Source organism: Schistocerca serialis, chromosome 1 (genome assembly GCF_023864345.2).
Source record: "Schistocerca serialis cubense isolate TAMUIC-IGC-003099 chromosome 1, iqSchSeri2.2, whole genome shotgun sequence".
Classification (NCBI taxonomy): domain Eukaryota; kingdom Metazoa; phylum Arthropoda; class Insecta; order Orthoptera; family Acrididae; genus Schistocerca; species Schistocerca serialis.
The window spans coordinates 792,243,029-792,256,371 of NC_064638.1; the positions used below are offsets into that span (position 1 = coordinate 792,243,029).

Here is a 13,343-nt window from a genome sequence, read left to right on the forward strand (position 1 = left end):
CACCTTGTTGATTTCGTCGGTTTCGTAGACCGTGGTAACCTCAATACTTCACCTCACACAAATACATATCATGATTCCACAACTGCAATATCAGATCAGTTATTCCAGCAGCTGGGACGTACCACTGCATAACATAATTTCTCCACCTCGTTCTCTATTCCTATCAAACAATGGAACAAATTACCCCATAATCTACATCATATTCAAAACGACTCTGCTTTCAAGAGGAGATGAAAGTTTTATCTGTTATCATAGGGGTATCTTCGCTCTTTGTGTATCCCTTATGTTTTCCTTCACTCCAATCAATATCACATGGTAAACTATCCATGCTTTTCTCATCACTTTGTCTCTGTTTTCTTCCTTGCATCTCATGTGATAATTGAGCCTATTATCTGCTTTTCTTCTGGCCAGTCAACTTTTTCTCCACACTGATTCCTTTTGTACTGTGGCCATACATGTTCATGCTTAATACAGTGTTAACAATACTAATATTTCTTACATTCCATATATTTATTACTGTATTATTATTATTCGCGGCTAATCGCTCGAGGACTATACAAAGTACTTAGAAATGAGCATTTGCCTTCCTTCGTCCCCATATTTCTTTCATACTGTACCTGTGAACTTTCTTCCTCCATTCAGATTATGTTGTTCCAGTCTCCTTCTTGGGTTTTTCGTCTTGGTCAACCACCATTTCTAGGTTTTGGACTCCTTCTGTTGTAGTTCTTAACAATTTTAGATCAGCTTTGATCCTACCAACTCATTTCATCGGGACCATTATGGCTTTACTCCTGCTTTAAAAAAACTCGGCTATTTGTTTTGTAGGTCTGTTTAGGTTCATTCTTTTAATTCGTCCATAGAATCTGAACCTGAGTTTTCTAATGTCACTACGAATATTTGCGTATTGTTTGATTTTCTGGCTTGTAAGTCAATATTGCTCGTCTACAAGTTTTGGACCTAGAATTTTTATTACGATTTTGCTTTTCTTATTATCTGTGTTCAATGTCTGTTTTCTTGTTCACAACTAGTATTTATGATCCATGTTATTACTATTATTATCCTCTTTTACTATAATAATAATTATTATTGTTATCATTACACATGGTGTCCTATTTATCATGACAACTCCAAATCACTTATGGTCCAGAAGAATAATTTAAAAAAAGTGTCAAACATAATGACGTTTACCCATTGGGGAGACGGTAACCAGCATCAAACAGTTATCACATGTGTCAGCCGTTTACGATTATTTACATCCGCTCTTAGCAGGACTTTAAGGATCCATTGCTTCTCTTCCCTCTCTCACAAATCTCGTCACACCGTAGCAGTCGTTAAAATTTGTGCTTCATGCTTCACAGAAATAACAAACGGAAAAAGAAGTACCAGTGATGTATTTCTTTCTGTTACTTCCGTAATTTAAAGTTTTAGTAATTTGATTTAGGTATTATTTCTAACACAGAACCATTTAACTGTATTGTTTTCTGATTTTCTGTTGAATTCAGATAACAGAGTTCGGTGCATCTCCCAGGAAACCGTGCAACAACGGTTACTATCCCATCCATGAAGCAGCGAAGAATGCATCGTCACGCACCATGGAAGTCTTCTTGCAATGGGGCGAGTCTAGAGGCTGTTCCAGGGAGGAAATGATTTCTTTCTACGACTCGGAGGGAAATGTACCTCTTCACTCAGCTGTACACGGAGGCGACATCAAGGCGAGTATTAATAAATAGTGACGGCATTCGCACTGAATCCAACTTTAGAAGTACGAAAAAAGATTGATACATAGGTTATATGTGTCTCTACGAAATACTTCTGCTCTGCTATTGTGCATTTAGATAGTTATATTTTCCATATAAAGTATCTTGGAAAACAGCCTACTGGCGTAAAGATGGAAAAGCTTCACAGAGGCCAAATTTCAAAAGCTCTAACTGCAAATATAAAATAACTGCTAAATCTAGTTCAAACTATTTACTGAAACAAATGCAAGGACAATAAATGTACGTTGGCGTTATTGTTGTTGTGGTCTTCAGTTTGAAGACGAGTTTGTTGACGATCATTTTAAATAGGACATAAACTGACGAATAACTAGGGAAAAGAGGTGCTTCGTGCATTAAACACACTAATGATGAAGAAATACGAGATTTTATTCGGTGCTTCATTAAAACAATTACAAAAATTTCCTGTAGTAAAAAAAAATTAATAGTACAAAAGGAATAAAAACGACATTATAATGAAAATGAAATTTTTGTAAGTATAGGTCCAACAGAAATTTTACGAAGTGATTGTTTGGGAACTTCTGTGTTACTGTTTATCTGAAATTTTCATTCCTTTTGTAGTAGCTCAAGCAAAAGACACCATTGTCATCACCACGCTTATAATCATCACATGATGCATAATCCAACGGTGCAACGTGATCTGGCTCCTATCCACGACAGAGGTTCTTAACATTACCATGCCCAGCGATATGGTCTTCATAGTTTCGTCATAGAGTCCAGCGTTACTCAGTCGTTGGTGTAAATAATGATTACTCTTCGCTCTCTCCCGTTATCGTTAAAAATATATCCTTAGGACCAGTATCACTTCAAACTAATATGAGAAGGTAGTAGACCTATTTTTGGGCAATTAAAAGTGCTCTTCATATGCTATTTACAGTAAACAACATTTTTCGTTGACAAGGTGTCACACAAAACGCACCAAGTGCAGAATTTCTTTCTTTCCACGGACTCAGACAACAAATCATCAAACCAAAAGCTAAAATATCTTTCGAAATATCAGCGAAAACGTTCTTTACAGCATTTAATGGAAACTACGTGGAAACATACACCACTTTATCTAACTTCAATGAAGTGTGAATCACTCTTATAAACTGAATGTATTGATTTTTTAACTATACCAATGTGGAAATGTCAAATTATGGATCAACTGTTGTCTGTAAATACTGAAAAACTATTTCAGAATCAGTGTAATAGCTCTATTTCATTCCAAGGTTGCGTGAAATGTCAGATTCAGCTCGTAGCTACAACTAATATTATAATTTGCATTACTTACTCATATATCAGTCAAAATTATTAAACGCAGCGTTCTTCCATATTCACGTGATACTCCAACGTGGTGTGCCATAGTGTCGCTTTCTAGTTGTTTTAGTAATACCTCTTCCAGCGATTCTTCAGAATTTCAAACTAGCAATTCTGCAACAATGCAACTACCGTTTCAATATTCGATGGCAATCTCAGAACCAAAAGGATGTGTAACCATGTGTAATTAACCGAAAATCCAGAAGAATCTTAAAGTGAAATATCCCGCGCACAGCGTGTTTCGTGTAATTTGCGAAAGCTGTGCTTGTCTCGTCCCGTTACACAATACTCAGAGCCAATCATTAGGCATCTGCAACACTTGCATGGCGTGCATTCACTGCAACAGAAGACAATATTTGTTAGATACAGTTTACTATTTGCTTTTTGTAAAATTAAGATCGTGCTTCTGTTTCAGGCTGTGGAATTGTGCCTCAAATCTGGTGCCAAAATTTCGACTCAGCAGCACGATCTGTCAACGCCTGTTCACCTGGCGTGCGCACAAGGGGCAACTGACATCGTGAAACTGATGTTCAGAATGCAGCCCAACGAGAAGCAGCAGTGTCTGGCCTCCTGCGACGTCCAGAAGATGACTCCCCTACATTGCGCCGCCATGTTCGACCATCCAGAAATTGTCGAGTACCTTGTTGGCGAAGTACGTATCAATAAAATATCTTCCTAGTTGACATATATGGTGGTTATGATTTAACTTTCGCTACTTGGGGCAGCGTAGACAAAAAACTATTTACCGTATGTACTTGATAGTAAAAATGTTCAAACTGTGCGCCGCAGGATTTGCCGTTAGGCGCCGGTACTGGTACGGCGACGTACGGTTGAAACACACGCATCAGTGTGCATTACCGTTGCAGACAGTCAGCATGGGTCTGGGCAAGGTGGGCAGGCCTTTACTCGTAAAGCTGTTTTGTCAAAACAACAGCAACAGTGCTTCCGCTCTTTGCGAGCTTTGACACATTAAACGCAGACGGGGAGGTCCTCTTTCCGCATTAGGGTTGAAGAACATGATTCGAAAATTCGAATTACCTGTCGATTTGGGAAATGCTACTGGGAGAGACCGATTGCCAATTGCAACACAAATTGTTGAAGACGTTTCAGTTGGCACGGCCGAGAATGCTGGACGCAGTGAGCAAGCTGTTTCACGACAGCTGAACATTCCATGGTCCACCGTTGTTTCGGGCAGCAGTAGAGCGATCTCTAGTGCGGTTCCAGGCTGTCGTGGACGCAGGTGGTCATCACACTGTACAGCGTTTATCACCTGAAACGCAAACATGGTACGCAATTAACAAATGTTACCCTCTGATGTTGAAATCAAAATCTGTTTCTTTCAATGATTTATTCATTGTTTTCTCTTCCGCATGTCCTTACAAATGTTTCCGTGAAGTCTCATTGTCCCACGATAATTCGTTTTTGACGGAGACCCTCTTAAGTTGCGAAAGTTTAATTATTACCACCCTGTGTTTTCTACGAATTATTGCTCGAATTCAACTTAAAAATGTAAGTTTTCCACTTATTAACCATATATTTATATCCAGTAGCTTCTGATTATTCCATGAAGTTGCCACACTCCTCCTGTCTAGGCTAATATATGAGCTCTTTTATTGCTCGTGTGTACCTCTGGTATCGCTACAGGATGTCCGTGAGCCTGAACACCTGAATCATTACATGAAACTGCAATATTATTGAACAGTTCCATGTAGAGGACTTACGAAAACATGTCACATTTTATACAATAAAGAGCTAAATCATTACCTGGTTGTCACCTGGTAGCGCTGTGGGCATGCGACACTGTAAGGAAGGTATATAATCTGAGCAGAGACGGATAGGGAATCATTCCAGCGACGATAGGTTCAGAAAATGGGGAAATACACTGACAAAAGCGATTCTGGCACAGTGCAACTATTATGGCCCGGGATCTGGGAACAAGAATCTCGGAAACGACGAAGATCGTCGGCTGTTCGCGTGTTACTGTTGTGATCATCTGTCAAAGATGTTGAAGGATGTGAAACTACGAATGGGAGACAATGTGTTGGGTGTCCATCCCAGTCTCTTGTTTAAACTCCAAACGTACGTCCTTCCTATCAACTATGTCCGTCTCATTGCCTCCTTCCTCTCCTACCCCTCTACCCCTCCGTGGGTGTGCCCCAGGGCTCTGACCTCTCCCCTCTCTTCTACCTCCTGTACACAGCAGATATGCCCCAACCTCCCCTCCAGTCCACCTCCTGCAGTATGCCGATGACACCTCCTTCCTTGCCCCTGCTCCTTGCTCCTACCCTTCAATGGTCCCAATGCCTTCTGGAGATTCACATTGACCTTTTTGTCGCATGGTGTAACCAGTGGCTCCTTAAAATCAATCCTTCCAAGACCCAGGTTGGTCATACCAGTCGCTCTTTCTGGCTCCATGATTTTTCCCTTACCATCTGCACCCGTCCTGTTCACTTCTCCCCCACCCTCACCTACCTTGGACTCAACATTGACCATCACCTCACCTGGATCCTTCATCTCTGCTCTATCCAATCCAAAGCCCACAACTGCCTCTGACTCCTTAAACTCCTCTCTGGCTGGACATGGGGGTTGAACCGCTCTATCATCCTCCACACTTACAAATCCTTTATTTGTCCCATTCTCTGTTATGCCAGTCCCTCCTGGATATACGCCCCTCCCCCCCCCCCCAAATTCTGTAAGTCCCTACAGATCCTCGAGTGCCATGCACTCCACCTTGCCTTCCATATACACCTCCTGTCCCCCACATGGATCCTCTATGACCAGATTCCTTTCCCCCATCTGCTCCTTTTCCTCGAACATATCCACGTCCTCTACACCTCCCGCCGCCTTGATCCCCCTCATACCCTGGTTGCTCCTCTCCTCTCCAATCCCCACCCACTGCTGCGCCTTCACCGTTGTGTCCCCATCACCCTCCACCTCTCCAGCCTTCATTGCCTTTCCCAAGGTGGCTTCCATCAACTCCCCCTCCATGATGATGGCCTCTCTCCCTCCATTTATCCCTCCTATCAACTCTGATCCTCACCTCCCCCTCCCTACCTCTGTACTTTATCCCAGGCTCCCTCTCCCCCCTTCCATCCTGTTTTTTCCCTGCCTACCCTCTCTCTGACCCCCTTCTCTCCCCTGAGTCATTTAGCTTTCTCCTCCACTGCCTTCCCCACTCCTTCTCGCGTCCGCCCTGCCCCTTCTTTTTTCTATGTCCTCTCCCCTCCATCGGCTCCCCAATTTTTTTTCTTTTCCTCACCCCCCCCCTTTTTTCCCCCAAATGGTCCGGGTCCTCCCCCTGCCCCCATCTGCCGCCGTGTCGCTTCTTTTAGTGCTGTTTTAAGTGAATGTTCAGTGTTGTGCATCCCCTGTTAGTGTTTCAAACAGCCACCATACTATCACTAGTTGTGTTTTTTATCTTGTGCGAACAGAAAACAGACTGTCACCGTGTTTTTTTAATTGTGGCTGTCTACTTACTGTATGTCTTCATCTGCATTGTCAACGCCATGTTTTTACAATGTCACCGTTTTATCACGTTTTTTGATTGTTTGTTTATATTCTTATTATTGTTTTTAACTTTTCTGTAGGCTGTAGAGCGGCCTATTACGCTGCTGCCAGCCCCCCCCCCTCTCCCATCGGGGGAGGGGAGGAGATCGAAATGCAATAAAGGAAACAAAAAAATTGGGTGTCCACGCCTCGACATAGATCCTGGAGATCGGAGACTTTTCCACTCTGTAAAGCAGGATAGGCTCGTAGGATTCACCTCACCACAGATGCAGGCCAGTGGAAGACAGCATTATGCTACGGATGATATTCAGCTGGACATCCATGGGATCCGTGGTAGCATTAGAAAGCGCCATGGCAACTGTGGAATCTGAACATTATTGCGGATCCACCTGCATCCCTCCAAGCTTGATGTTTTCCCAGACGACTATGACATCTTCCAACAGTTTAATTGTCCCTTTCACAAGGTCATAATCGTGCCACGCTGGTTGAGGAGCCTGATAGTGAAGACAGGAGTTAATGTCTTCGCTACCGAATTCGCGTAATGTGAACCCTATGGAACACATCTGTCAAGCTATAGGGCGCTAGCTCCGTGTCGACAAACTGCCTGCCCATATACGGGAATTTTGTGTGCTTTGGTGCCACATACCAACGGAAAACTATCGAGGTTGTCAAATCCATGTCACGCACACTCACTGCTGCGTTGCGTCCCGAAGGTGGATCAATTCACTAGTAATCACGAGGTAATAATGTTTAGCTCATCGGTATATATTTCTCCTACATCACTGTTATTTTTCACTGTTATCTAATATATGAAATCAATGGTGTCCTGACAAATCATTTTGAACGAAAATATGTTTCTGCAGTTGAAATTTGCCTAGGTTTCATGATAAGCAGTCTTGCTTCATTCTCATTATTCGTGAACCATTTTCTTGTTTTCTCGTTTACTTCCAGCCATGCAAAAACCTCATATCAGCCACAGCTAACACACATGAAAATGAATAGCGGGCCAGGCCTTAAGGTTTCGACTAAGAGATATGTTTGCCTTCTTAGATTACATTCTGTTGTCAACTCTGCAGCAATACTTGTAAACAAATACTTAAAATACAATCCTCATTATTACAGTATGAAATATTTCCCATTTCGATTCAGTGTCTCCTCTTTAGATATGCGATCCACCAATCTAATCTTCGGCGTTCTTCTGTAGCACCCCACTCTCTTTTTGTCTAAGCTGCGCATCATTCACTTTTCACTTGCAGGAAAGATTTCCTAGCAGTAAATTTATTTTATACGTAAAAAAACTTCCTCTTTTTCAGACACTATTTTTTTTTCGTTGCTAGTCTACATTTTATATCCTCTCTACTTCGGCCATCATTACCTATTTTGCTGCCAAAATAGCGAAACTCGTTCACTACTTTTAGTGTCTCATTTCTTCTCGTCAGCATCGCCTGACATTAATTCGACAACATTCCATCACCCTTATTTTACTTTTGTTAGAGAGGAAAAGGAGAAGATTAATGTTTAACACCCCGTCGACAACGAGGTCATTAGCGACGAAGCACAAGCTCCAATTAAGGAAGGATGGAGAAGGAAAGCGGCCGTATCCTTTTGTAGGAACTATCCCGGCATTTTCCTCAAGCGATTTAGGATAATGACAGAAGATCTAAATCAAGATGGGCGGACGCAGGCTTGAACCATCGTCGTCCTGAACGCGAGTCCAGTGCGCTAACAACTGCGCTACCCCGCGCTTTTTTCTTAGTGTTTGTCGTATAATCTCTATTCACGACACTATTTATTCCGTTCAACTGCTCTTCGAATCCATTGCTGTCTCTGACATAACTGCAGTGTCACCGCAAAACTTGAATTTTCTTATTTGGTCCCCGAAATGTAATTCTCGTTCCAAATCTCTCGCTGTTTAGCACACACTTCAGAAGATATGCATGTGGTCATCATTGTGGTCTGTTACACATCTTTGAGCGACACAATGCATGGACAGTGGGTTTAAAACTAAGGGTCGCTACAAATGTTGTTAGTTAGTGGCCGCCTAACTTCCTATGAGTCCGCAACTCGTGGTCGTGCGGTAGCGTTCTCGCTTCCCACGCCCGGGTTCCCGGGTTCGATTCCCGGCGGGGTCAGGGATTTTCTCTGCCTCGTGATGACTGGGTGTCGTGTGATGTCTTTAGGTTAGTTAGGTTTAAGTAGTTCTAAGTTCTAGGGGACTGATGACCATAGATGTTAAGTCCCATAGTGCTCAGAGCCATTTTTTAAACTTCCTATGAATCACCAGTTCTGTCAATGCCATGGGAACGTCCGAGGCAAGGAGCGGCCACCAGAAATGCAACACATGCGCTCCAAATTGTCGGCTGTACGAGCCATAGAGTATGTATACGTATGGTGTGAGCGTAGTCTATTGCACATGTTCTCAACGTCGAATTATTTTAGTTGTGTGATTTTGGGACGACGCTGTTTGTCTTCAATTTGCAGTAATAGAGTATTCGCCCTGTCTTATATACATTTCTGCAAGTTTGAGTTTTAGTAACAGCTAAGGTGCAGTATTGTCGTTGCAGCCCGCCCGGTTGGTCGTGCGGTCTAACGCACGGCTTTCCTAGCGGGAAGGAGCGCCGGTCCCCCGCACGAATCCGCCCGACGGATTTGTGTCGAGGTCCGGTGAGCCGGCCACTCTGTGGATGGTTTTTAGGCGGTTTTCCATCTGCCTCGGCAAATGCGGGCTGGTTCCCCTTATTCCGCCTCAGCTACACTAGGTCGGCGATTGCTGCGCAAACAAGTTCACGTACGCGTATACCACCATTACTCTACCACGCAAACATAGGGGTTACACTCGCCTGGTGTGAGACGTTCCCTGGGAGTGTCCACTGGGCGCCAAACCGCACAATAAGCCTGGGTTCGGTGTGCGGCGGCGGAGGGGTGAAGTGGACTGCGGTAGTCGTCGTGGGGTTGCGGACCACAGCGGCTGCGACGGGAACGGAGCCCCTCCGTCGTTTATAGGTCCCCAGTTAACATAACATAACATTGTCGTTGTAACGGATGTACAGAGAAGTATGTGAGAGGAAGACCAGCTACTTTTCTTTACAAATGCCATATTGTTATGAGGAACTTTATACGTTGAAAGATATTGAGACACGGTATTATAAAGTCTTCCATTGTACAGATAATTTCTGCGATTTTAGTGCCATGTGTTTACGGGACAAGTGCTAGATAAATTTGCAAGTGTGTTTGCGTAAACCGCTAGGCAGTGTATACATACTGGTGCACACAAAATTTATACATGGCTGTCTGATTAATTTCTTCCAATTTATGCAGGTTCTCAAACCATTGTGTGTATCTAAATGTTTCTGCATGTGTTTCCTATACAGTGTTTTTGTAAAGTAAATAATTAGAACAGAGATTCGACATTATGCGTAAGTGTAATCGTAACGTAAAAAATATATTGTTGGCTGTCACTTCTTATAATTTTACCGAAAGAACGTAGATAAATTAGAATATTTGCTATGATTACTGTGGTGAAAAAGCACAAGACTATTGTTCTTTACACCTTTAGGCCAACTTCAGTTCCTGGTATCAAATTGTTAAGATGCTTGTAAAACACGTATACAAAGTATCACGGTACTTCTGGAGGTGATATATCAGTAACAGCGAAGTAATAACATTCAAAATACGCTAAGCGCTATACGGGCTAAAACGCACCGTCCCAAAATCACGTGACTTGAGCTGCAGGAAATGTTGCGCATTGCATTCTCGTTCTGCGCATCCTAATGCTCATTCTATAAATATTTATGTTCCATAGTGCGAACCGGGAAGATTATTTTATGTATACAATGGCTCTCCATACCATCATGACAATGACGATGGCGCTGCAGTCTGGCGACTTTTGTTCTCCACGGAGTCTTCATACATGGGCATAAGCCCATCGTGATGCTATACGCGGAACAGGGACTCGTCTGAATAGCAGACTTGCGGTGCGGCTCGTGTGTCCAGCGTCGTTGGTCGCACCACTGTCGGTACGTCACTCCCTGCCGTCAGGTCAAGCGAAGTCGCAATAAGTACCTTGCTGACAGTCCATTGTGCTCCACACGTCGCATTTACAGGCGGGCAAACTCTTTCATCCTTGGGGAGTAATTCAGCGTTAAGGAGTCGTTTTTGCGACCCAATCATTGTTACTCATTCCCTGTTCCTTATATCAAACTTTACTTTAGTTTTATACGGCCAGTAATAAAAAATAAAAAATTAATTTTATTTATAAATTGTAATTCAGTATTTGATATTATATTTGGAATTTACATAAAAGTAAAAAAGTCTTCGTTACACACTTTTTTCCCTGCGTACTTTTATTTTATGACAGCGACCACCGACTACGCTAATGAGCAGCAGAACTTGGAAATCTTCCGAACTTCAAAGCGGACTTATTGATTTTTTTGTCGAGTCAGCGGAGGAATTGCACAGTATTCTAATTGATTTCTACGTCCCCACCTAAGTGTGGACGTTCATGAAAATTACATGCTATTTGAAAGATGCACCAAACCCACAATTTTGAAGATACGTGAATGAAATTTTGTATCATGCCTTACATGAATTTAACACATTTACTGAGGAATTCTTGCATTATATGTATTTAATTTTTTTATGGAATTTAAAAATTTTACTTTCCAAAAATAATATATGTAACCTCTACTCAGAAAACATTCCAGAGATTTCTACAAAATTTTCTCTGTTTCACTTCTTTGCATATAGGAAGTTTCTCTCATGAGGTTTTCTTGAATATATCAAGTAAGAGAATCTGAATAATTTTTAATTATAATTCTGCAAGTATAATATAAAATTCATACAAAATTCCAAGAACTTTGCCCCATATCTCATCTTATATTTATAATTTCAAAATTTACTCTTGAACCAATATTTATAGGGTTTACAGAAATAAGTTTATCAAATTTCATATTTCTAGCCTTCATAGATTCTGAGAAAAAGGTAAATAAACTTAAAAACTCATAATTTTCAGGAAATGCAATTTAAATTTAAACCTAAAGTTTTTTCTTATGTCACGTCTTTGGAAGGCCCCAGATTTGTACTCAGGGTCCACTTTCCCATCAAGGCTTCTCTTTTGGCTTCTTGCTTTCTCCCTTCTTTTCTTTGCCAAGTATTCAGCTATCTCTCCAGCTGCAGAGAGGCACTGTAAATATATTTTTCTCAAGATGTCTTGAGTGAAATTTCGAATCTCTAATACCTTCATCCTCCCTTCGTTCCCATCCTTAAATACAAGAACTGCATCGTAAGTTCCGATTCTGACAACTGCAGCAGTGGGTTTGACAACATACAGGATACAGTTTGTAAGCTTCTCCAAGTGAATTTATGAATTGTTATCCCTCTGATCCTGCAGATATTTACACCAGCTAATGTGATACAGATGATGAATGGGATCTTCATCTGTAGACACCGTGTGGAAATATGCAGCCGATGCTCCACTTCTTATTTCGATTACACTAGACAGGTTCTGTCTGATCTTGCTGTAACACACTTGAAAAGTGGCTATCATCTTCTTTGTGAGGCTGTTGTGCCCAGCTGGTTTGTTATTGTTTCTAAGGCACAGAAAAGAGTCACATATGATATGTAAAACTAAAGAGTATATATCAGAGCCTTCTAGATGTATCCCCTTCAAGTTTGCTTGAACGTAATCCACGGAATCGATGTTGACCGAACTAGTACTGATGTGTAGTTTCAAAAAGGCGAGCGTACCAGGAAGGTCACGTCACACATTTAATTATTTTTCAGGCACTCTGGAGGCAATTTGATCATTTAAACCTTAGGAACCTATTGTCCACGAGTTCTGCTAATAAATAAAAAATAAATTGAAAATTGACATTTTCAATGTCCTAAACGTCCCTCCTTAACGGTGTTGCCCTTTTAGTGGCCAGTGGTGTACTTTCACCAGAGGGACCGTTTTTCTTTTGAGGAAAAGTGGCCCGTTAACGTTGAACCAGAGAACCAGCTAATTAACGAAAAAGACTACAGTTACTTGGCCGTTGATATATTTATAGTTATCCCGGGAGAGGACTGTGCAGACTAGCCCTTCTCGACTATTAGCGCAATATTTTGCGTCAGCGCTACTGCCCTCAGTGATTTGCAGTGCCATCGGCGAAACGTATCATACAAGGCAATGCAATGGCAATGATTGTCATTGACGATATATACTTTCCTCGCAAAAATTCCGAAAGGCAGTTACAAATTAATTGTGCACCACTGAGAGTACTACTACACTGACATAACCATCTACCAAACTACTGTGTATGATAGTCTTTTATAACCAGTAGTATGTAAATACGTAATCTGAGAAAACCGCATCTGTTTTCAATCTAGCACCATTTCTGTTAACTTTACTGTGTTGTATTTAATCTGAGTAAGAACAAATAGTTTAGAGAAGACATCCATAGTTAATTGTAAGTGTGATGTACATAATACTTTCTTATCTTTGTTGACGCATATTTTATGCTCGTAGAGGCTCTCGTGGATCCATGCGATGTGATTGATGTACCTATGAATGAATTTCTCAACTAATCAATGCCACGCGTTGGTACGACGCAAGTAGTCCCGTGTGCGTTTCTCTCATAACATCTACAGCCATTTAAATCTCATGTGCAAATAGGTAGTGCTTTGTAATACACATACAGGGTGTCTCGAACTGTTTGGATCAATCTCAAACAGACGATAGTGGATCCTCAACTGATCATATTGAGATAGGGAACCAATGGTCGG

General features: G+C 41.7%; 1 protein-coding gene across 1 annotated transcript in view; it reads left to right on the forward strand.

Annotated features, from left to right (window-relative positions):
- Positions 1 to 13,343, forward strand: part of LOC126434155 (transient receptor potential cation channel subfamily A member 1) — a 222,678-nt gene that overhangs the window by 23,110 nt on the left and 186,225 nt on the right. The window contains exons 5-6 of the mRNA XM_050090453.1: positions 1,503 to 1,712; positions 3,490 to 3,726. Coding sequence (XP_049946410.1) covers positions 1,503 to 1,712; positions 3,490 to 3,726 — 447 coding nt within the window. The remainder of the gene's footprint in view (positions 1 to 1,502; positions 1,713 to 3,489; positions 3,727 to 13,343) is intronic.